The 24599-nt window shown below is 39.2% G+C and overlaps 3 protein-coding genes across 9 annotated transcripts; all 3 read left to right on the forward strand.

The window, feature by feature from the left end:
• Positions 1-592: 592 nt before the first annotated feature.
• Positions 593-13005, forward strand: LOC110843635. 4 transcript variants are annotated; one of them, XM_035850477.1, is made up of 17 exons: positions 593-839; positions 2217-2481; positions 3143-3588; positions 3813-4084; positions 4783-4823; positions 4926-4993; positions 5072-5241; positions 5950-7058; positions 7199-8409; positions 8740-9102; positions 10110-10196; positions 10277-10317; positions 10508-10685; positions 11170-11260; positions 11334-11411; positions 11556-11743; positions 12680-13005. In XM_035850477.1, the coding sequence occupies exons 2-17, from the start codon at positions 2241-2243 to the stop codon at positions 12932-12934; spliced, it is 4839 nt and encodes a 1612-aa protein (XP_035706370.1). In that variant the 5' UTR covers positions 593-839; positions 2217-2240; the 3' UTR covers positions 12935-13005. The 4 variants fall into 4 exon arrangements, 3 of the variants coding, with proteins under 3 accessions (XP_035706370.1, XP_035706372.1, XP_035706364.1); XM_035850471.1 differs by lacking the exon at positions 593-839 and adding an exon at positions 1028-1782; XR_004834517.1 differs by lacking the exons at positions 593-839; positions 11170-11260; positions 12680-13005 and adding an exon at positions 1023-1782 and having other exon boundaries at positions 11556-11575.
• A 168-nt stretch (positions 13006-13173) lies between these two features.
• LOC110852171 lies at positions 13174-20608 on the forward strand. 4 transcript variants are annotated; one of them, XR_002548104.2, is made up of 12 exons: positions 13174-13357; positions 13500-15356; positions 15457-15897; positions 15972-16099; positions 16222-16594; positions 16694-16852; positions 16985-18652; positions 18737-18921; positions 19000-19201; positions 19288-19845; positions 19930-20128; positions 20469-20608. XR_002548104.2 is itself a non-coding variant. In XM_022100177.2 (12 exons), exons 2-12 carry the CDS (start codon positions 13509-13511, stop codon positions 20020-20022), a joined length of 5601 nt encoding a protein of 1866 aa, XP_021955869.1. In that variant the 5' UTR covers positions 13174-13357; positions 13500-13508; the 3' UTR covers positions 20023-20608. The 4 variants fall into 4 exon arrangements, 3 of the variants coding, with proteins under 3 accessions (XP_021955869.1, XP_021955854.1, XP_035706353.1); XM_022100177.2 differs by having other exon boundaries at positions 13500-13799; positions 13854-15356; positions 19930-20608; XM_022100162.2 differs by having other exon boundaries at positions 19930-20608.
• A 428-nt stretch (positions 20609-21036) lies between these two features.
• LOC110847595 (flotillin-1) lies at positions 21037-24594 on the forward strand. The gene is made up of 16 exons (XM_022094570.2): positions 21037-21373; positions 21479-21556; positions 21660-21839; positions 22214-22265; positions 22349-22427; positions 22540-22611; positions 22685-22694; positions 22761-22798; positions 22874-23008; positions 23080-23160; positions 23233-23352; positions 23425-23468; positions 23543-23566; positions 23641-23851; positions 23910-23942; positions 24008-24594. Exons 2-16 carry the CDS (start codon positions 21505-21507, stop codon positions 24158-24160), a joined length of 1284 nt encoding a protein of 427 aa, XP_021950262.1. The 5' UTR covers positions 21037-21373; positions 21479-21504; the 3' UTR covers positions 24161-24594.
• The last annotated feature ends 5 nt before the right edge of the window (positions 24595-24599 follow it).

Here is a 24599-nt window from a genome sequence, read left to right on the forward strand (position 1 = left end):
TATCACTTCATTGAAATACCGAGACATTTAAATAAACATTAATACTTGAATATGTATCTCATCCAAAATGTATGACCTTTGAATTTATGTATTTATTTATCGTGATTAATTATAATCTCGAAATCACAAAGTAATTTAATAACAGTAAAGATGAAATCGCTGCTCATTTTATAGTTTGAAAACTTCCATCAAACAGAACTGTTCACATGTATATGTCTCATCACGATAGTACTACCGATTTTTATTTGTCAAGTCGACCTCACCCTCAATATTCTTACAATGCAACAACATATACGTCTGTATATGTACAAACATATTTGCATACGTACGTGGATAATTTTTTCAACAATGCTGCGTTGTCACAAATCTAATAATCTTGCATATACTCGAAATAATAAAAAATTAAGTTAGGTATCCTAAGTTGGATCAAGAGGCTAAACATATACTACTACATACACATGTATGCTCTATTTATTAATTAATGATCAGTCTGTAATTTAATTAATCTTTAATTTGTTTCATCGATAATGCTAACAAGCATCATTATAACATTATATATGTACCAGCATAAGGAAATCCTCGTATATTGTAATATAAATATGTGCAATGAGCTGAATAGATGAAAACAACTAACTCATATTGTAGCTTATGGGCATCGGAAGTACTTGCTTGTTATTTTGCACAGAAGAAAGATTGCTGATGACTTTATAAGGAAAGGCTTATTGACTGTCTGAGAAGTGAAAGTCGTCCCCCACCAACCATGGAATCTATGTTCCATCGAATAACCTGTCCTACAGAACACCAAGGGAGTCAAAGAAAACGGAACCAAGTCGAGCGAGGTACGTATTTACGCACACATCTTTTACAATGCATACACGCAAGTGACAATTCCTTTCTTGTCGTTCTCACTGAAAGCACCGACGCCGACCGTACATTGAACCAACAAACTTATGTACATTTCCCGACCTCACTTATTTCAGCCTCAAAAGTGCACACATTTATTGACTAAACTCTAAGACAGGCATGGTTTTTGGCTCATAAGGGAATAATAATAATCAGTTGCTCCCAGACCAAGAATCAGTATTATTCAGACCACCGGTCTCCTCAGTGTTAATTGTATTTAACTTGCATAAAACATTTCATACTTCCAAGTAAAATATTTACACAGCCAGCCAGCATACATATCAGACTATGAGAGATGCATTCGTTGTTGCACAAAGACAGGGTTGAGCTGAAGGAGAAGTTCTGTAAGGCATTCCGGATTTCTTCCGTCTTGTTCACTGGATTAGTTTAGTGCAACTAATTCAATTTGGAGAACAAAGTGGTGGTGAAAGTAGGATGAAAGGGAGTAGATTAGGAAGTGCTATACAAATAAGTAGAGGAAACCCTAACACCAATTTGTCTGATATTGATAAAGATGTCTCCTCATCATCTCAGCCACAAAACAATATCGTTATTATTAGTGGTTCCTTTGACAGCAGTGCCACAAGCCGGACTGCTCTTCTAGCTCCGACAAAAACATCCTTTTCAGAAATAATAAATCCGAAACGTTCTTCTACCTTGGAATCCAGCAATATCTCCAATATTTTGTCAAAACCTCAATTTTCACACTACTCGCAACCAAGACCCAAGCATCCGCTCACTTTAATCAGTTTTCCGTTCACCGGAGGCAATAATGATGGTGATAATGAGGTTGTAGTAACGCCAACTATTCCTCCCAATGCCAGCTACGGTGGCAATAAACTTTTTGGAAGCTTTTCAACTGGGAAGGAATTACTTTGGGTGAGTGAATGAGAAATATCTAGTCGTGTATTTAGGTCCACCTCAAGGCAGGCAGACGCAGAGGCATATGGATGACTCACAAAACAGCCACCTTGTTAGCCAATAAACTATATTATTATGCTCCATCTAATTTCAAAACCACTCTAATTTTTATGCTCCCCACCACCACTACAAACTTCTCCCTCATTAACACTTTTATGACCCGAAAAGGAGCAAGACAATAGACCAGAGGAAATGGATAACATCATTGGATGCAGGATACACATGTACCCTTTGTTTTCCTCCTAAAACTTCATTAACGACACTTTATTTTAATGCTTTAATGCTTTCTCCATTGTATAATTCAAACCATTTCTCCCACTCTGTTATAAATTTCCAAATAAGATGTTGCCATTCGATTATGTTGCTGAAAATCTTGCATTTTTTTTACTCAGGATGAGAAATTTGCAACAACAAGGATGGAAAGGAACAACCCTAAAATAGTACTCACAAAAACGACATATCCGTCGTCTGACTCTGCTGGCGGAGACCGAGATGGATGGATTACTTCAGAAGAACATTTTCACGACCGACAAGCTCCTCTGTACAAAGTACCCAAACCAAGTCACATTGCTAAAAAGTTGCGGAAACCATATTCTTCGAGCAGCCTGATTCTTCCAAGCTCAGCAAATTCATCACATAGCAGTCATGCTGCAATAGGTACATATTTTCACGTCAAGCTACCACATTTTTAGTAACTTTTGTTGCAAATGTATGTTTATTTACTGTTGCAATGTATTTGGCGCAGTAGAAAATATTTCAAAAGGAACAATTGCCGAGCATCACATATGTACAAGTGGAATCCGAAATAAAGTGTTCACAATACGCATGCATTACAAAGTATGAAAATTATGTAGGACCGCAATATGCATGCAATTCAATCCATGATGTAGATTCTGCTTAGTGACGGCGGCATGTGTTTGGTCATTTTAAAGGAACCAAGTGCAACATCTTGAATAAGCTGTGTAAGCTGTCCCCATTTTCATAGAGCTTTTCCTTCCAAAACAATGCGCCTCCTTCCATTATTCCGGCTCTGAGCCCCTTGTTGTAACATAATATAATTTGAGATCTACATGGGTAGAGAGAAAGAGCGAGAGATAATATATTGCAAAAACCAGCAGAGGAAGGAAAGTGAAGGAAAGTGGAAGGACGGTGCTGGCAAGAAGCAGGAGCATCGGAGGAGTAGGCAAAGGAGGAAAGTCGACAAAATCGGATTCGCTTTCTCTTCCGTGAAAAGGGCTTTGCTTAGAATTTATAAGTTGAGACAGAGCTCATCGAAATGCATCAGGAGAGAGATCTAAATCCATCTTGTTTACAACAGGGGAAGGGAATTCGCCAGCTGCCACTACTCCGTTCTCTTCCTCCTCATCTAATAATATTGACAATAAGAAATATAAACCAAAACGAAATAAAACTGCGAAAGCCGAAACCGGATTTCGAAAGCGGCTCAACACCAACTCCACAATATCGAATACACCAATCACAACGAAACGAGGATTGGTTTTCCTCTCCACTGCGAAAGGAAAGGTTGCGAATACGAATTCACAAAGAAACGAGACAGAAAATGAAGATATTTTTCTGGCCGAGAAGGGACACGGACAACAACAACAACAATCAGGCCTCAATGGCCCTCCTCCGACGTCTTCTTCTTCAGGAATACGGCTCATGTCTGGAACTGGACAGTCAAATTGGAAAGTGCTGAGTGACCCCGTTAACTTGACAAAGTCCATGGCTTCCTTATCCACCAAATTGAATGAGAGGGTTCAGGTTAGTGTTCCGTGAAAAAGGCTGAGCATTACTATTGCATGAGTTGCGTTTTCCTTTCGATTCTCATTAATTTGGTTATACTGCAAGGTTTTTAATTAGCAAAACCAAAACCCCGCACCCACAATATGTATATGCGCATATAAACACAAGTACATAAATATGCACTACATCAAACTACATGCATATACAGTATCATATAAAATGCGAAATGCTGCGATTTTTAGGTGATCCGAACAAAGGAAGAGCGAGAACAGAGTCCAGAATCCATCCGAATGGACGGGCTGGGGTTGAAGGTGTTTCCAGCCATCGGAGGGGGCGAAGGGCCAAACCTTAAACTTTTGTCATTGCAACGCAACCTCATCAAATATCTTGAGAACACCCCGTCGCACCTGAGCCACCTGGTCGTCCTCGACCTGTATGACAATCGCATCGAAAGAATCTCACTTGGCCTCTTGGGATTCACTTCATTGAGAGTTCTCCTTCTCGGCAAGAACAGGTTCGTTCAACAGCGACTTTGCCACATTCTCTCTATTGCTGTAGCTGTCGTCTCGTGTTCGCACGTGCATATATCGGAGGTTCACTTTATTTTCATCGTGCAAAATACAAGATGAGTCGTTTTTTTTGCTGAGAGTTGCATTCTACAATGGACCAAGGAACGATAAAATATGCCACTTCCTTTATACCCTTGACTTAAGTGAAAGCGTCGTACGCAGTAAATTTCTTATCTTCATAAGCAACCATCATATCTCATATATGTCAACATATACATGTCTGTATAGCTTTTATCTTATTTCTATGTATATAGTGGTACTATAAATCTTTGTTGTTCACATCGTTGCGAATCTTATAAAACTCTTTTCCAGTCTCAAATATGTCGATGATGCTTTATTCGACCTTGTATATCAATTAATGCTTAATCATTTAACGAACGAATTCTTGACACCCTTGTCGATACGGGTCATTTGAAGAACTTGCTTGTGTAACTGAGGAAGAGTTTTCCCCTTTCACAGTTGGTCCATAAAATATGCGAAACAAATGGATGATTTTATGTATTTCAATGAACTTGGGGTAAAATGAGACTCCTATTAATCAATAAGGACAAGTTGGAAACATTAATTGAGACAGATGCATAAAGGAAGCAGTCAGAAGCATAATTTGCAAGGCAGTGATACTTTTGACGCGATTGTTTAACAGGATCCGTCGCATTGAGGGTCTTGAAGGCTTGAAACGGTTAGGTAAGCATGCATGTGCCGTTTGTTGGTAGCGCTAAAAATAATAACGCTATTGATATGAAAATACTGTCGGTTTTTCTCCTTCAATGTTTTGCTCTCGTTTAGAAATCCTGGACCTTCATGGGAATCAATTGCGTTATGTGGATAATTTGGGTGTCCTGTCCTCCCTTCGTGTAATTGTAACTTTATTGGCCAGTTTGTGCAGCTTCGAATTTGAACCTGACTATAATTTTATAACTCGTGTCCTGCAGGTACTCAACCTGGCAGGGAACATACTCAGAAGTATCCGCAACCTTGGGCCGAATGGCATAAACACACTCACAGAGCTTAACCTCAAACGAAACCGAATTCGGAACTTGGACGGGCTGGTAAAAGCTCCACACCTTAAAAAACTACTACTAGCCAACAACGATTTACAAAGGTGAGTGGTGGTCACCTCTACAATCGTACACTTTTTCACTTAATTCTGCTTGAAATCTTGCGGTGATTGTCGGTGCGCCATGTTATACTCGTGGTTACGTAGGTAGTCGGCATATGCTTTCTCTTGGTGATCAAAGAGCCTTTCCTTGAGGTTTGTTGGTTGGCAGAAACAGTTGATATTTGATTTTGATGGACAATTTGTCCCAATTTTGGTCGCATGATGCAATCAAAATCATATTACGTGGATGAATGGATGAAGACTGGAGGAAATAGAGCAAAAATAACGATTTCACTTACTTTCACTCGACCCATGAAAGTCTACTGCAGTATGTGCTTGCTAATAAGTATAGGAACGAGTTTGTTCGACATGTGTATATAGGTTCGTGCATGCACAAGATGTACACATACGTATGTATTTGTTATCCTGTTTTTTCCTTTAACATAAAAACTTTATATGTGCGTAGCTTGCACATGTTCGAGAATATTAGTATTGCCTAAACTAAAAAAAAACATCAAATTCAACAATGCGGAAAAATTACTTTTTGTTCCTGCTGTAGTTGAAAATGATGACTTCGGACTCTAATCTGTCATAAATAGTTATTTTTCCGTAGTACAGGTTAATGTAAGTTTAAGTGTGCGATAATGCCTTACGGATAATATTTAGATAATATAATAATAATGATATTTAAATGCCATTTCCAAACTTTAGTTTCGCAAGCCTGCTTCCCCTGAGGAAATTATCCTTGTTGCAAGAACTTCTCCTAGAGTCAAATCCATTAAGTTCAACCTCGGACTGCAGGCACCAAGTTCTGTCCATGCTCCCTTGGCTGACCACGCTGGACCATGTCGAGATGACTGAAGCGATGCGAGTCGAAGCAAGGCAGTGGTATAAGAGAAAGTTGGTTGAGGAGGAAGACCGACGGAGAGAAGCGTCGTCCAGACTTTGTCCTACGACAACGTCCCCCAAAGTCGGCTCAAGGGAGCAAACCATCTACCAGGCAAGGAGGCGATGGGAATCAGTAAGAAAAAACTTTGTGAAAAACACCAATTCCAAACCAACAAATCCTTCATCTCCATTCCTGTCCGGGGCAAATGAAAAAGGAACTTTGGGAAAAATTGGCACTGGCGACCCGGTCAGGTCTGAAATTGACGACGACTTAAACTCACACTTTAGATGGGAATCCAGATCAGAAACTTTGTCCAGAGGAAACTCGTCCAAAGAATCCAAATCCATGATGAAGCAGTTGGTTCTCGAGTACCCGGCTGGTGGTGGTACTGCTGGAGATGTGAAGCTTAATTTTGCTCAGTCGGATTCGGATTTAGATCAACATCAACCCATATCGGTCAACTCGGGAGAAGGCGGCCATGGAGGAAGAAATATAAAACGGATGCCACAGCCAGAAGAGGATTCTTGTCCACCTTCGGTTCCTTCGATGATTAATGACCTCAGACCACCACCAAATCCGATGGATTATGTCAATACCAATTCCAATTCTAATAGCTTAGTTTCCTCGAAACAAGTACAGAAACAGGAGCAATGGGAAGTAGACCTTCATGAATCCCATACCGACAACTACCACCAACATTGGTTTCATGTCGAAAATCGAGGAGAAATTGGTGTTGCCAGTCAAACGAGTCAGCAGAAGGAGACCCAGTTATTATTATCATCACAAGCAGCAGACCACGATGACGATGATCACAGCCCCCAAATGGATTCCTCAATAACAACAAACATCATAAAAGAAGAGGAAAGTGCTCAATCTCCACTTGACGGATATCATCCGCGGAAGAGGAAGAGGACGCTAACGCAAACATTTGGTATGCTGTGGCAGTATCGAGGTCACTTTTTTATATGATTAAAGAAATACTTAAGTGTGTGTATATGGAGTATGTTGGGTTTGCTGCGTAGTTAATGATAAAGTCGGATTCTGTGACACTCTTCATCTTCTGTTTGACAGGTGCTGCTGAAGATGACGATGATTCAAGTAGACTCACAAAAAACGTTTCTCAGCAGTTGTGCTCAAAATCCATTGCGTCAGAGTCAAGTGTCGCAGCTATTCCCAAAACCTACAAGGGGAGTGAAAATGCTGAAATCAGTAATAGTAATAGAATAGCGGTGGTAAGACCTTTGCTACGAGACGACCTTTGTCCCGTGGACGAGACAATTATTACCTCTAACCAAATATTCTATGATTTTACGACCATGAACAGTTTACCAGACGTGCTTTCTCCGAGGGCATACCTTCCCACAAATAATACACCAATGATGTTTGGTGACTCGATAAATTCGGTGCTCAACAACAAAGAAGCGATTTCTGAAATTTTTGTGCCCCACCGCACGATTGATGATGTAACAATTACCTATGCCAATAATGATAACGACAATAATAGTAAATTATCAAATAACGATGAAGCCGTTTCACCTGAGTCTCCTCTTTCCCCAAGTGTCAAAGATTTGCAATATAATACTTTTCAGTCAAATCAACTCACATTAATTTCTCCTGCATCCGATCAGGATAAGATAATCCGAAGCAATGAAAGTGAAATTATGATCAGGACTCTGCTAAAGGAGGATGTCACTCTGGGAAATATGTCGAGGAGTGAAAGTTTCCCCACATGTCTTCCCAACTTCTCAAATTGTGGTGCAAGAGAGGAAACCACTTGTCCCACTTTCACTTTTGAGACTTTAGACCAACAAAGAATCAATGAGGAGAAGGAAACTTGCATAATAAATAACAATCCGACTGGTACTAGTGCTACACAAGAATCAACTTTGTCGTCACTTTCAGTATCTGCAAATATTTTGGAGTTCCCTTCTGTCCCTTCTGATAGCCCCTTGCCCACCAGCAGCCCTTCCACAAATGCAAATATATCTACGCAAAATTCAGCCGTAGATAACTGTAGTGGAAATGCTCATAATGATAACAAACCAAACCTGAGGAAACTTAAACTTAGGAGTGCTAGTTTTGACGGGAGATTGCTATCATCGAGTCGAGGAGCTGGGTCGGATGACGACGAACATTACGACGTTGATGATGATGACACGTGCAGCAATACCACTGCGACGACGGGATCTACCACGACGATTGCGACAACCACTTCTGACATGAAACTGGGATTTGCACGGAAACAGCTAAATCCACGGACCAGGTCTTCTCAAAAACTCAAAGTAATATACTAATGCTATGAAAACGTATATGCACATTGTTCGTGTAGACTAAAACTGCCAACATTGGTAGAAATACATGTCCCATCTCCCTATAACTCATTTCCTCGTGTCCTACATACAATAGCAAATTTTGACTAAATAATTTTGTCTTATTTCTATACATTACTGGTTCAACCTCAACCTGTACAAAAGTCCGAGCTTAGTACAAAAGTAATATATTGAACTAATTGAATCCATGTTCGAATATTTACGTTTTTCCGGACGCTATAATTTTATAGATGACTATGTAGTCATTTTGGCCATAAAATTGTTACAATTATTTGTACGCAGGTTTTGCGGGATAGACCGTCTCGAGCCCAATCTTCCTCTTGCATCGCTACGACTCCTCGGGCAAAAAGTGGGACACTGGGCACTTTGTCTTCTTCAAGTCAAACCATCAGCAGCACGACGGTTGGGAGCAGCAGCGGGGTCAGCCGCGTTGGACAGGGTGGTGACACGCGGGGTAACAGGCAGATGAGAAGATGTGAGTCAGCAGTGGGGGGGTCCGGGCTGACGGGAACATGCCCTTTGGAGAATAGCGGGGCTAGTAATCTCTCACCAACTCCCTTGAAAAGGCAAGGGACCGACTACCTCGTAGAGATTGATGGGAAAATCTTGAGTATTTATGGGCAAGCCATGAAACACACGTTGACGGTGAGCAATTTCTCAACCTACCAAACACTTGCCACTTTTTCACATATATTATCATTACGTCACATCTACTTTTCTCAAAAAGCATTCCACAAACCCTTACACCAGTTACACCAAGCAAACAAACCCTGTTAAAAAAATTTATGTAAGGAATGACGAGTATAGAAAAGAGAAAGTTGCATGGTTCCTTTGGGATTCCTGAATTTTGACAAGACTGGTCATCATTTATGGTCTGCCAAACTGACAGAAGACCTATTTCATTTCTTTCCATTTGTTTGGGATGAGCAAAAAATGTTTTGCAGAAATTTTTGGTTTTCTCCTCCTCTCTCAAAATCATCCATTCACACCGTTCAATCGAGACTACGTTCAATCATACCTTTGCTTCCTGGTAGATTTTGATGCCCCTTCGAGTTTATCATCATCTTTCCTCAGAATTCCCTTTCCCCTCGCTTCATTTGGGGGTGTGTGAACAAGGCGTGTTTTTTCTTCTGTCCTCTTTTCATCCAGATGGGCATCGAAAAGAAATTCAGGCTACTTTTGTCGATACTGCTTATTTGTGTTTTTTTTTGTAAATAATTTTTTGCTCAGCACCGCAACCGAATAAAGGAAACCCAGTCACAACAGTGTCTCTCATTTTATATCAGCAAAACTCGAACCTGCTTTTCAATTCAACAATACTGCCGACACTTTCATTTCAGTTAATGTACATGAGCAATTTATCTTTGTCAGTGTGATGATGAAAGCATCACATAGTCAGGATTAGTCAGGATTATGCATTATACATACAAAGGTAATCAGTGTTGAAATCAATGTTTTTTACTTGCTTTGATGTGTGAAGAAGGCCAGGAATCAATTTATTTAGATTGAACAATATTATACTGTATATTCAATGTAACATTAACAGGTTGCAGATATTAAGTACATATATTTGTAACGTTGAATATATTTCTGCTAAATGTTGGACTTTCGTTGAGCTTCCTCCTGCTATTTCAAACTCGTTTAATTTGCAGGGATTCTCTGGAAATGTGACTTGTACCGTCACAACTGCCAAATTCCACTACATTTCCTACGATACCATCATTCCGTTCTTTGGCAAGGTGAGACAAGAACAACGGCATTACATACATAGACACTTTCCTTTCCTGATTTCGGATCCCCTATTTATTCTCTGTTACAGCTAAGACAAATTTACCCATCACTGGAACACTTCCAATTTCGGTAAGCAAGATGAGCCGTTATTTAATAAGTACAAAACACTTTTGCAAATTACATGCTCAAACGCAGAAGATAGTAGTACCCATGTAGTATGCATACATATATGATCTATGTACTTGTAAAATTTGTGCTGTTTTTAATAGGAATAGTTTGTTTGGAAATATTTTAATTGTTGAAAAATTTTGAAACTTAGGGCCAACAACATAGAGAAACTAAGCCAGCTGAATTCCCTCTCGGATCTTCAAGGGTTGACGTCGCTGCACATCGCTAAAGAAGGCAACCCTTTGGTTTCACAGGACACCTCCTGGGTTGGCTATGCAACCTACCGGCTTTCCCACTGGGGTCTTCTCAACGTCAACGGAGAAAAGGAGGTTCGCAGCTAATCCTCCTCTCTCGCTTCCAAAAAAAACGGCATAAATTTTCCGATTCATTATTACTTTCTCTCCCATTCACACTCATCCTTTAGAATTTTTCATTCTTGTATCGTTCGCTGATTTTATATTTTGAAAGTTGCAAACTTTCTCTGGCTTTCACTTTTACTTTCCAAACCGTAAAAAGAGGCATTTGGGAGTTGGCAAGAGGCGATGTTGTTAGTGCTCGTGCTGGTGGTGGTGGCGGCTGCTCTTCTGTCTGACTTTCTCCTTCTGACACTTTTACTACTCTCACATACCTAACCAGCAGTCCACCCAGCATCTGCTGTTCTTTCAGCTAGATCTGGAATAAGAACAAGGAGAAAGTTGAGCATTACTTACACAACCAAAATATGGTCATTTCTGTTACGCGCTACTTATACTTTGGAAACTGAAAACTTTTGCAGTTGCGCCATTCTCAACAAGTTTTAATGCTTTTCTTAAGGTGTCGTCCGACTACCGGGGAGGGCAAACGGCGTCTTCCAAGTTCGAGTCATTGGGCTTTCTTGCACTATCTTGCCTCCCACAAACGGCTTGTACGTAAAATAATGGTCACCTAAATTCACGATGATACGAGGACAATGAAATATTATTTATTTATTGTTGTAGTGACGCCGTTGGCGAAACGGCTTCACATGCTTCATTGTTTCTGCTGTTGTTCGCCATCCTCCTCTTCGGACGAGTCAGGTACTAAATGCAAGTATGCTTAGATTAGATAATTACCCTCCATGTATGTAATGTAAAATAAATGATGCGAGTAATACGATGGTAGATTGCAGTAATATGCATACAACAACAAAGAAACTGCAGATTTTGCTTTCTTTTTTGAAGGGAAAACAAAAACTGGGAAACCAGGCGGAAATGGAAGGACGAGTTCTCCACTCCCACCCTTCGACCAGCCACCGCCATCATCATCCATTTGCACATCCTGGGATGACGACCCCGTTCTGCTAGATGTCATAGGAAAGGAGGCTTTGGTCTATTGTCCCCAACAGCATTCCACAGCACCGAACACCACTGTGAGCATTATGCAACTAAATTATAACCAATTGAGATGACTACTTTACTTGACCCATTATCATCATGTCCTTATTTCCCACTTTTCTTTAATTTTACTCGCATGAAGTATGCATGTCTTCATTAAGCACAATGTTCTTGGTTGTTCATCCAGTCTTAATGATAATGGATCGGGTGACCTGGACAGCCCATTGTTTTGACTGTGTATTTCATCTCTAAATTTGTATCATTCAACTTCACTCTCGTGCTACTTACAACTAGATGACTTTTATATAGTTGCTTTCCATATGATGAGGATGGGGGCGATGAGAGGAGAGATAGGAAAGAACTGCTGACGCTGAGTTATCATTCTTCCGCTGTGTATGGATAAGGATGGAAATGGCTTCATTTATTTACATGAGGAGAGAACGAGAGAGAAAAAGAGAGAGGCAGGCATGCATTAACAGGACTGAGCATTTATCTCGTTTAAAAATGTGTCAGAAGGTGACACACGCAATTTCAGGTCAGGAGATCAGGGCGTGAGAATGATGAGAGCGATTATTATTTGGTAAAGTGTCTTCAACAAATTCTGCTGCTCCCATTATAAATTGTATGTTATAATAAATAGCATATGACAGACAGACAGACAGGAAAAAGGGAAATGACATGGTAGATACGGTGATGTTCGTACAGTGAACTATTATTTATTCATAAAGCTTCCATCACAGAAGGGGTTTACATACTTTGTGTTTGCTGAATTTTAATGGACAAAACTCAACATGTACATAAGACTCGCTAATTATTAATTTTATTAACATGGGATATACGCATGTACATACATGTGTGCTTACATATGCATAATACACAAACATTTTGTCAGATCACGACAAATTGACCAACCATAAAATTGTGTACACAGTTCATAAAAAACGCAAAATAATCTCTAATTCATACTCCAGAACGGACAGCAAGCAAATCACCCCCTTGCAAAACATTCCAATGAGAAGCCGACCACGTTGCACGACATTGTTGACGCTGGGGTGGACATTTTAGAGAAGCTGGACCGCTTGGAGAAAGCCTGGCCCTCACTCATGACTGAAATGGTTCAAGAAATCCTGATGGACTTTATGTTCATGGAGACGTACATGAAGAGAGAGCTCAAGAAATGCCAAGACATCGCCACCATCGCCTTGAACAAGAGAACGACATCCTAATTAATTATAAAGTTAATCGCTGAGTAAAAAAAGATAACAGCCGAGTAAATAAAAAATGTTGCTGAAGAAAAGTTTTAATAATTTCAATGAGGAAGAAGCTTTTGTTAAAAAAAATAAATTTTCATGAATATTCTGCGAGAGAGAAAGTCTGAAAGCGGTGGTTCACGTTGGGCAGGAGAGACTTCTGCGCCATCTGCGTCACCTCGCGTCAACTAAAATCAGCACAGGCGGGATCCCATTTAACTTTTCCCTCATCAAAACAAATCGACAATTGTCTTATTCATTTTCTCGTTCTGATCTACGAAATAAATAGGTTAATTAAAAGTTTTAAATGCAAATTGAAAATTAATTTTTGATCTTAAACCGTGGCCGGGATTAGCTAGTTGTGCTCAATATTTAATGGCCAGAGATTTTTATTTATAGGTCAGTAAAAATTCCTAAATAAACGTACGCATTTCATATTTCGAATTTAATAATCAGATAAATATGGAATAATTGTTTGTCCTTGCTGTAATCAAATTATCATTGTTCTAACAATTTGTTTTAGGAGTATAATAATTTGTAGTTACAGATTATGGCGCCTACAAGATCGAATAACGTGCAAGCTGTTATTAATCGCCAAGCTGAGTCGGCCCCACGGAACGATGATGGAGAAGAAGTCAATTTTAAATCAAAAACTCGCCGCAAGGATTTAGGAATTCTACAAGCATTATCAGAATCCGAAATTGAAAGCGATGCTGGCGCAAGTCCTTCATTTACGTCCGAATTTGAATCTTCTTCTTCTACCGTCTCTAGTAGATCTTCATCTCCAGGTGGTCTCCGAATTTGCGAAACAAAACAAGTTTCCTCTGCCAAGAAAAAGAAGGTAAATTCCTTGAATAAAACTAGCTACAATAAAGAAGATGGTTTGTCTCCGCAGCAAGAAAAGGGCAATTCTCGACAGAAAAGTGGGGCTGAAACTCCAAAAGTGAACAGGCGGCAGGTTTCGTGCTCGAGTCCAAATTTGGCAGCTTCATTTTCAACCCCAGTCAAGCCTCCTGGAAAACTACCTGACATTATTACTCCAGGAAAAGAAGTAACATTGCGAAACCGTAAACGGAGGTACGACACAGAAAAAATCCGAAGCGGGGGAGGATCCACTATTGGACGTCGAAATATTTTTGACAAACAAAAGACAATAATGAATCGACGTCGCAGAACCAAATCCCAGAGGAACAATCGAGCTAGCAAGGTCACATCAGCAGCAACAACGTCTAGCACAACGGTTCAACACGAACCAATTCCGGTAGTTAGAGAAGAAGACGGAGTTGCATTGGACGCAGAGATTGACAAAATTCTTGAGGATAAAGCTATGAAGAATAATCTCACCGCAACCAATGTGAAAAGCATTATTCGACATGTTATAACCAACAACATGGTACAGAAAATGGTCATGTCGTCCGCTATTCGGAAGGGACGGAATCCAGATGACAGTTCTGATGATGAAGGTTGCTATGAACCAAAATTAACAAGAGCAAGGACAAGACTTCTGCTTGGAAATTGCAACACATCACCACCATTGTGGTCACTATCTTCCCCTGTCAAGTCGTGCTCCCCTCCCATCAGTGAAACTCAAGTTCTCATACACAACGATTTACCGGAAGATTCTAGTGGAGATGATGAAGAATATATTCCGAATCCACGTGATACTGAGACACATTCAGAGGACGAATTCAGCAGTAGCGTCGCGTCACACGATGCAACAAGCGATGCAGGGTCTCCTCGACTTTCTACTCCTGGAAGTTATGCTTCTGCAACAAGAAAGCGGCCCTCGTCGTCATGTGGATTGTCGTCGGATTTATTATCACCTGTGAAAAACAAACAGTTCCCCTGCTTCAAAACACCTCCAATAAAACCAAAATGTGCTAGAAGAATAATAGATAGTGCCATTGGTCAAAGGACACGGTCGAAACTGCCACTTAATGACACTCCTTTGGAAGACTTGGAAATGCAGCTCATCCCACCAGACATAACCACAGATATGTATGACTGGGGAATAATTGACAACGAGGACTACTTGGGGTTTGTCAACGAGTTTCTCCGACCATGTGGGACGTCGAACAATGAAGGAGGTGACGACGAGGAGGCTGATCCAGAGTACAATGTGATGGAAGAAGAAGAAGTGCAAGACAAGGAAGAGCTGCGAATGGATCGGGCCGTAAAAGTCTCAAAGAAAGAACTCAGTGAGCTTTTTGCTGAACTGTTGGACGAGTCACACTTTCCGAGTGGAGATGAACTTGACGAGACAGATTTTACATCATTTTGTGCCTCACAGTTGTCTCACATGTCAATTCCGAATTTGTCAACAGGATACAACGACACCAACAGTAGCAACAAATTAATAAAAAATAGAGGAATTGCAATTAATGAATCTGCAGAAGAGGTATGCATTTTTATTGATATCCTACAATTCCAACTGGTACATCAACAAAATGTGAAATAGATCTTTTGAAATACTAATTAATTGTGGTTTATTTTCATAGGTTGTTGCGGAGAAGGACGAGGAAGTAATAAATATAGCAGCAGCCGTGACGAATACAATTAAAATAAATACAAGTTTGCCATTAACAGTTGTTGGACGAGTATCTGGTATGGAAAAGACAAATGGGTCGTTGCAATTGGAGCCAGATTGTGATGTGGCATCGTCTTCGAATCAATGTTTAATACCACCTCCACCGTGTTCACCTGGAGTTTCTTCGCCACCCTCAAAACAACCAATTATTGCAATGGTCTTACCTCAGTCCTCCCAAAATAATAAGCCCCCAGATAATCAATTATTTAATTTGTTTAACGAAACTACTCGCTCAATTCTGGAACACCAGTTGCGAGAACATGTGCAGTTACTAGCTCAAACTTATGCGTTGACAGCCAGCCGAGACGATGTTGATATGAAAGCCCTTGCACAAAATTCAAAACGGATGATTGTGAGTGGTTTTACTTTTTCCTAAAATATTTTTTGCTTGTTAATAGTAAACAGTGCATTTATTCTTTTTGTTAGATCGAGATCCGGAACATCAAAATATTAAATGGAGCAACGTCGACAATTTCAAAGGTTCATAATTGTGAAGCGGCTTGGCAATTTGTCAATAGTTGGCCTGTCCGGCCATGTTCAAGATCCCCAATCAAGTAAGTCTTTTTAAATTACTGTTATTAGTACTACTACTGGCTGAAAGCGCTTTAAAATACTACTTTATAATACACCTTAGAATTAATCGAATTTCATGATCTATGACATTTTTCTTTCACAGGAAAAAGATTTTAGTTGAACAATATATGAACGAATGTAATCCTGATTGGGGAGAATCTTTGGGGAAAAAATTTACTCCAAATTATTTTCCTCGTCCTGTTGCAAAAGCGATTGCAGAAAACGATGCTTTCATGTTTCCACATCTTCTACCGGCCACATATAATCAAAAATCTGAGAAAAGGTGTCCCTTCGTTTCTTCAGAAGACAAACTGCTAATACTGGCTCTAGACCAATTGAAAGATGAGCTACTCTCATGCAGGGAGAAGTCAGAAATAATTGCAGCCACACTTTTGGCGTCTCGCACACCTGCAGCTGTTTACCATCGAATTAGAAATCAAAGGAAAGTGAGTAATGTGCAGTCCCAGGATATGAAGGTAATAAGTTTTTTAAATTAACATCATTTATACATTTTTGAAGTAAAGTAGTTTTTGAGTAATACTCAGGGTACCAGATACATAATTGTTTCTATATAGGATTATTTTGAGCTTGGTCGACTTCCCAGAGGGGCTACCCCACCTCCTCCCGGATGGCACCCTGGCTTGGCAGTTTCTCCTATTAAGCAGGGAAGGGACACCTTACCAGGCATGTGGGGGAGGATTATTTCAAGCTTATTATTGGCCCCTGAGCCTGAGGTACTTACATATTTATTTTACTTATTAATAAGAGACTATCATTACTTAAAAACAACACTCGAATTATGCTTAACGATTGGATACTAAATGCAACACTTGATTACAAATTTGTGTATTTGTATTTTTACTCAGAATGTAGGAGGGAAGGATTTAGTCCATCTAAAAAGGGGTCGACAAAATGGAACAGCACGCCTTGGAAAGGCATCGAATAGAAAATTATGCAAACAAAAAACAAATGACGCTTGTATAAAAACAACATTCCCTGTGGGTACTAGTATGGTTCAGCATCATGCTAATATTCATCCTGACTTAACAGCGATGCCTTTAAATAATGACCAAGGAGATGCAGGAGTGTACATGCTTGTGCCCAACTATGCATTAGTTGCAACCACGGGGACCAGTTCATCGCCAGGCAGAACCGAAACTGGCGCAAGTAGACGATTTTACCATCCCGTGCCTTTTTACAAACCGTCTACAAACACCAACAAGATCCCTCAGGACACAGCCGACCAACATTCATCTGTTGTTACTGTGACGCCTGTAGGAATCCCGATCAGTTTGCCTGGGATACACAGCGACTTTGTAAATTTGTCTTGCCTTAACACTCCAATGAAAATGGCAGTAATGCAACAGATTGAAGTCTCAGAGTCAGCTGAATTAGCTCAATTAAAAGACAATTATCACCAAAATGCATCACAAAGTGAAGATCACAGAGACATACACAGTGCTCGAACGTTTGCAAACAATCAATCTGCAAGAATTAGTAGTTCGAAAAATATTTCAGCGGATGAAGACAATGCCATGTCCATAATTTCTCTAAATAAATATAGCAATGGCGTATGCAGTGATCAAGGTTCAATGGACCACTCCAGTAGTAGCAGCAACAGCAGTAGCAGCGAAACTAACTCAAGTAGCAGTTCCGAGTCTGACTGCGAATCTAATAATAATTGCGAAACTACCCTCCTGATTACCTTAGATGAAGATGAAAGAGTCACAAGAGCTGACGCATCATTATCACCAGATCATGTGGAGCCGATCGACGCGAGCGAAAATAACGACCAGGGCAAGCCGTCTAATAATAAAGAGAATTCCACAGCAGCAAGCGAAGGGATTGCAAGCACCACCACCCGTTCTGTTGAAGGAAGCCAGGATTCTTCAAATCGTGGCAACAACGGAGAGAACGATGGCGACGAAGAAGGGGATGATAATCGAAATAATGGAAAGAAGGAAATGCCAGAAGATGCTGTCGATGATGAAATGGACAAAGAATACGACACAGAGGAAGATCATGAACACGAAATTGTACCAAGTCTGATTCCAACAGGCAGTTCTAAACCGTCGTCATCCTCATCCAGACGGGGTGCTGGAGTTGGTGGCGAACCTGCTAAGCGAAAAGCTTCTTCGAAACGCAGTTCTTCAACTTCCCCTCCAAAGAAAAAACGGATGGCAAAAGGGGGAGTTCCAATCGAATCAATGTTGGAGGATGATCCTGATCGGGATGAAGAAGTTTGTGATGCGTTCATGAAAGCCTTTTTGCGTAAAATACAAATTACAACAGAATCAAATCACCCAAACATTCACTCTGAGTTTATTAAACTCATTGCCGAAGCAGGCGAGATAAATATCAGTGAAGAAAATCTTTTGTTAAAAGTCAGAACTTTATTCAAGGACTACCCTCTTTTAGCATTGGAATTTTCCACATTCATGCAAAGGAATCTAGAAAATCCAGAAGACGAAGTCAGTGATTTCAGCGAATTTCAAGAAATGGAATCACAGGTCAATTTCTTGCGGCATTTGGAGGTTAGTTTTCCTTACACCCACTAGGTTTTGCTATAAATTTTAATACATAGCAATTAATGCTTTATTTATTTATTCTTGTGTTAGAAATTCACTGAAAAGAGTCCACAGTTGAAAGCGAAAATAATCCATAAGTTCAAAATTTTAAATGAAAAAGAAAATGTCACTTCGAAAGATCTGGCGGATGCATTGGCACCATTCTTTCAAGGGAGTCCAGTGATGATGAATGCTTTTCAGGCTCTTAATCCATCCGTTTACCTGCCAGGCTCGGTGTAAGTTAACTCTTTTTTTTTTACTTTTGTCACGCAATTGTTTGATGTGTTGATAATTGCATGTATGTCTTCCTACAGGTCTGATCGTGTTGATTTTGAGGAACTTGACATGGAGAGCGAGGCTACGTCACAAGATACTGCATCTGATATAGAACTCGTAACACTGCCTGATGAAAAAACGATTCCTGCAACGACAACCTGTCCGTGTATGTGTCATGAAACTGCCACACATCATGCCTACTCTTCTAGAGTGAAACATTGCAACAAATGTTGTATAAAGGTAACTAATCACATCACATTCATATGAATCTATATTATTTTTCCTAATGAATAAAATGAATAGATAATAGATGTTCACTCGTTTAGTTTCAGGATGGAAAGGTCTTTGTCCACAGTGGTCGCGTTGTAAGGCCTGTAAATGTTGAACTGATGTCACCCTCTTGTGCTCGTAAACTTGCAGCAGAGATGCATGAAACAACATCGTTTAAGGTGGACTCGAATACCACGACGATTCCTCAGATTAAGGCGGATAAATCAGTAATGCGGGTTCCGTCTGTGGCTGAGGAGATTGCACCTCAAAACAAAAAGACGTCATCCATACCACCTGGTTTAGAGTTACAACGAGATGTTGAAGAAGAAGGAGAACTTCTACATAACGACGAAACCCCAAATTGTGACAACAATAATATTAATCAGTTTGGATCAACGTCTACGACGTGTTCTGATGTAATGATCTCAATGCCCGACGTTAGTGTCAATTCAGTTCTTAGCACTGATGCCAACTCTACTACCACTCTCGTCAACTTAAAACCTTGGAGTTTTGATGAAGATGAGTTGATAATGTCGACCTGGAAAGCCGAGTCATCTGATGAATGCGCTTTCTCAAAATTGGAATCAATGTTACCAAATAGAGACCGTACAGAGGTACTATCAGGATATTTATACTTTACCTGCTTTGCTATATGACCTTCCTCAGGATAAGTACTAATGTGTCTTTTTTGTTCACAGATTGAAAGCAGATGTGTTGAACTACTTTCAATGTTCCAAAGTATGACAAATTGTGGTGAAGAAGAAATTGAGGCAAATGCTTCACAAGATTAGCAAATTAATTTATTTATGGCAATGCAATGAAGTAGGAGATGGACAATTTTGGATGTTCTTTTTTAGTTTTGTAACAATAACCCCGTTTACTTTTACATTTTAAATAGTAGGAGGATTCATGAGAACTTCGTATATTTTGCAAACGTCGCATCGCAAAATAAGTTAGTGAACGATGCAAATTTTTGCCCAGAAAATGCATAGAACTTTTTATACGAAGCTTACGTAGTTCCAAGGTTGCGCAAACTTCGCATTATGATTATTTACAGCGATAATTTCAAATTCATTGGAAATAAAAATACGGATTTTAAAATTCGACAGAAAGATCATATGAATGCTGAGTTTGCGAGCAATTTGAAACTGGGTCATTCACGAGGACAATTTCACAAGTTATGGGCGAAGCGACGTTATCGAACCTAATGAATCCTCCCATTATAATAAATTCTAAGTCATTCATACACACACCATGTATTCATCCGGTGTCCTCTCACTCAAATTAGTTTACGAGATTTCAATAAACACGCAGTATTAATTGTGTAATTAGTTCGTCTGAAATCATTAAATCAATATTTTGAAATAGTAAATTCAATACATGCATGTTATCTATTAAAACCATCCATGCAACCATAAAAAGCCCGTGTACTGTCCATCACATGTCGAAACTGTTTTTATTCACATTGTCTATGCACAAACTGGCATGTTAGTTAAAGTAAAATGATTGGGCTCGAACAAACTTTTCTCCGATACAAGCCAAATGCCATAGAACAATATTTTTTACTGTACATACAAAGCATACATGGGATCGATTTCTTAGAATTTTTACTCCTCAAACCCATCATGCATACGCTTGATGTGTAGTATGCACGGACTCATAATAGTTTTGCATACCCTAGAATATCCAGCAGGATAATTTATTGGATAAACACACCGGAGCTGTAAAGTTGAAAGCTGTGTTCAACTGCCAAGCAGTGTACGTTTTTGCATTACAACCTAATGTACAAATTGTACAGTACAATCAGCCTGAATTTCTGGATGACTATGCGATGGCGTCAAATGGCGTGTGTGCGTGAGCTGTTCTCATAGAAAGTAATAATCTTTCGCTTGTCCCATCCATCCAGCAGGTTTTCTCTGTGTTTATGTTTGGTGATGGAATAGGGATAGGCAGGCTGGGCTGGAGTTTTGCAAATAATTGGATTATCCTTCACTTTATCTATTTGAAATTAATTACGAACGTACGATTAACTTTACACAAACTACAAATACGACACCGCCCAAAACTCGGGACACTGATTTAGTATTAATTACTACTTTCGCATTGCACAATAAAAAGGGAGTCATTTTATATCTAATCCAGGTAATTGATAATTGTTGATTGGACAGTGATTTCTTTATGGTATAAGACAAAACCCAATAAAATGCGAAAATGGTTCATTCTGAAGTATTTACTATTACTATTTAGAACCTTCGTGACATCAAAATAACACTATGGTCTGGGGGTTCGTCACTTGTGGTCCAAACCAAGCTCTTGTCATCTCAGGTAAAACCTAACCTAATCTAGTCTAATCCAATCTATGACTTCGTAATATTATTAGTATCAAAGATTTGCATAAATAATTAATTATGTAATACCCGATTTGCAGGATGTTGTCACAGCAAGCCATCTCTTGTCGCTGGAGGACGGGCTTTTGTGTGGCCTGTAATTCAGCAAGTTCAGGAATTACCACTGAAAACTATGACCCTGCAAATTGAATCTGCCAAAGTATACACCAGTCAGGGTGTGCCAATTACGGTCACCGGAATTGCACAGGTCAAGATACAAGGTGCGTTTTACATATATCAAACCCAAGAGATACACATCGACCTGATTTGAAACAAGATTCCGGCCTAGAAAGCCGGAGTCTAAGATAATCTTGTCAAGATTTACATGTGACCTTACCACGCAAAGGAAAGCCAAACTGTAAAAAATTTGGTCATTTTGTTAAAAAATCTGCATAGTCTTTTTAAGTTTTCGGATAGAATCGAATTGAGAATTTTCAAATTTTAATTTAAACAACTTTACAGCGCAAACGTACAATTTACAGCACAGCGAAAGTATCAAGTTACTTGCATACGATATATATACATATATATGGTGGCAGAGTAACAATTTTTAAGTGGCAGTCGAAGTTTAAATAATGTTTGACATGTACCACAGGCCAGAATGAAGAAATGTTAATGTCTGCCTGCGAACAATTTCTTGGAAAAAGGTTTAATCTCTTAACTATCAATGTTCATCATCAAATAATAATCACACATTAAACTTTAATAATAAATTTGTTGGAAAATGCAGCATTAAGGAGATCGAGAGAGTGGCTTTGGAGACGCTGGAAGGGCACCAGAGAGCAATCATGGGGTCCATGACTGTTGAAGTAAGTCGCAAACAAAGAGTCGATTTTTATATACGTATTTCTCTTTGATGCTGTTGCTGTTGATATTGTTTTGGAAGTTTGCAAATGAATTATATTTTTATTTCTTCAAAAGGAAATTTACAAGGACAGAAAGAAATTTAGTAAAAATGTGTATGAAGTGGCATCCGCTGACCTCATGAATATGGTAAACTATCACTTATCGCCAAATGTGTTCAAATGTTAACATAATAAATATCATTTTTAATTTTTTTCGGTAGGGAATTACAGGTAATGGAAACAGGAGGTAATTATAAATATACATGCAAATATGAATTACGTAAATATGTGTTACAGTGATTTCATACACTTTGAGAGATATTCGGGATGACCAGGTACCATTTGACATTTATTACTCAGCTATTAAAGTGATGGGAATTCGATTAATTTTATGATGTTGCATGTTTTAGGGCTATCTTCAAGCACTTGGTATGGCAAGAACTGCAGAAGTTAAACGTGACGCACGTATTGGAGAAGCAGAAGCACAGCGAGATGCCACCATTAAGGAAGCGCTGGCAGAGGAAGAGAGAATGGCTGCAAAATATGTGAATATCAATAATATTATTAAATTATAATTATATTATCAAGCTATAATAATAATAATAATTAATCACAGGTTAATGACACTGAGATTGCTAAAGCCAAGAGGGATTTCGAGTTAAAAAAAGCTGCTTACGACTTAGAAGTCAATACTAAGGTCGAGAAATTTATTATTGCTTCGTATGATCGGTCATTTTACTTTAATTGACTCTGGATATTATTATTTCAGAAAGCAGAGGCTGAGATGGCTTACGCACTACAGGCTGCAAAAACCAAGCAAAGGATCGTAGAAGAAAAGATGCAAATTAAGGTGGTGGAACGCCAGCAAGAGATTTCCATTCAGGAGCAGGTAATTATATATTGTTTATCTTTCATATGAGTATGAAATAAATCACTAATTATGCATGTGACTTATGATTAGGAAATTCAACGTCGTCAAAAGGAACTGGATGCAACAATTCGCCGGTAAGTTCTTGTCCATTATAAGAGGGGTGGTGAGAATATAATAATGGAAAATAATTGATATACCTTACATATAGGCCCGCGGAGGCTGAGAAGTACAGGTAGGCTTGGAATAAAGTTTAGAAATTATGAATCCATTTTATTAATGGTCATACTGATCATTTATCAATTACAGGATGGAAAAAATCGCTGAAGCTCACCGGAATCGGGTGATATTAGAAGCTGAGGCAGACGCAGAGGCAATTAAAATTAAGGGGGAAGCAGAGGCATTTAGTCTAAATGCACGAGGCTTAGCAGAGGCAGAGCAACTTGCACGAAAAGCAGAAGCCTACAAATTTTACAAAGAAGCGGCAATTGTTGATATGCTGATGGAAGCATTGCCAAAGGTAATTTGTGTAGCAATTGTCATCAATTAAAAATAAATCACAATTTTCTTTTATACAGATTGCTGCCGAAGTTGCCGCCCCTTTGACTCAGGTATCATTCTATGTTAATCACACTAATAATCGTACGTAAATGTAATCATATTATGTTTGACTCAGGTTAACAAGATTTCGATGGTGAGCACCGGCGGTGAAATAGGTGCTTCCCGATTGGTAACCGAAGTATTAGAAACCGTTTTGAGGATGCCACAACTAGTGCAGTCCATTACTGGCGTGGATGTGACCAAGACTATGACATCTAGAACTGCTTAAGACCAAGCAAACGTTACAGTCTAGTCCGTTTTCGCCATACTAATATGCTGCATTTTTTTCCTGCCGATGAAAAAGTAATTAAAATGATTCGAATGATCTTGCTGGTATTTTTTATGCTAAACATTGTTCTTGATGATGTCGTTTATCATTTCAAAGTTGCTTAATATTTCAAGTCTCCTTTAGTTTTACGTGTGAAAAATATTGTTGAGATGATTGATTGATAAAATATACATACTTTTTGTATATACAGTTAGTGCTTACTTATTTACTAGTTATTAGTTTAGTATAGTTAATGTGTTATAAGTTAATGTGTACATAACATACGGACCATTCATTCCATATTCATAGACATCAAATAATAATGACCTACATAAATTTGCTATGCTTTCTATGCTTTTAACTGTTTATACAAGAATAAACATGCTTCATGTCAATATTT

The sequence above is a fragment of the Folsomia candida genome, unplaced genomic scaffold (assembly GCF_002217175.1).
Source record: "Folsomia candida strain VU population unplaced genomic scaffold, ASM221717v1 Fcan01_Sc001, whole genome shotgun sequence".
NCBI classification, from domain to species: Eukaryota; Metazoa; Arthropoda; class Collembola; order Entomobryomorpha; family Isotomidae; genus Folsomia; species Folsomia candida.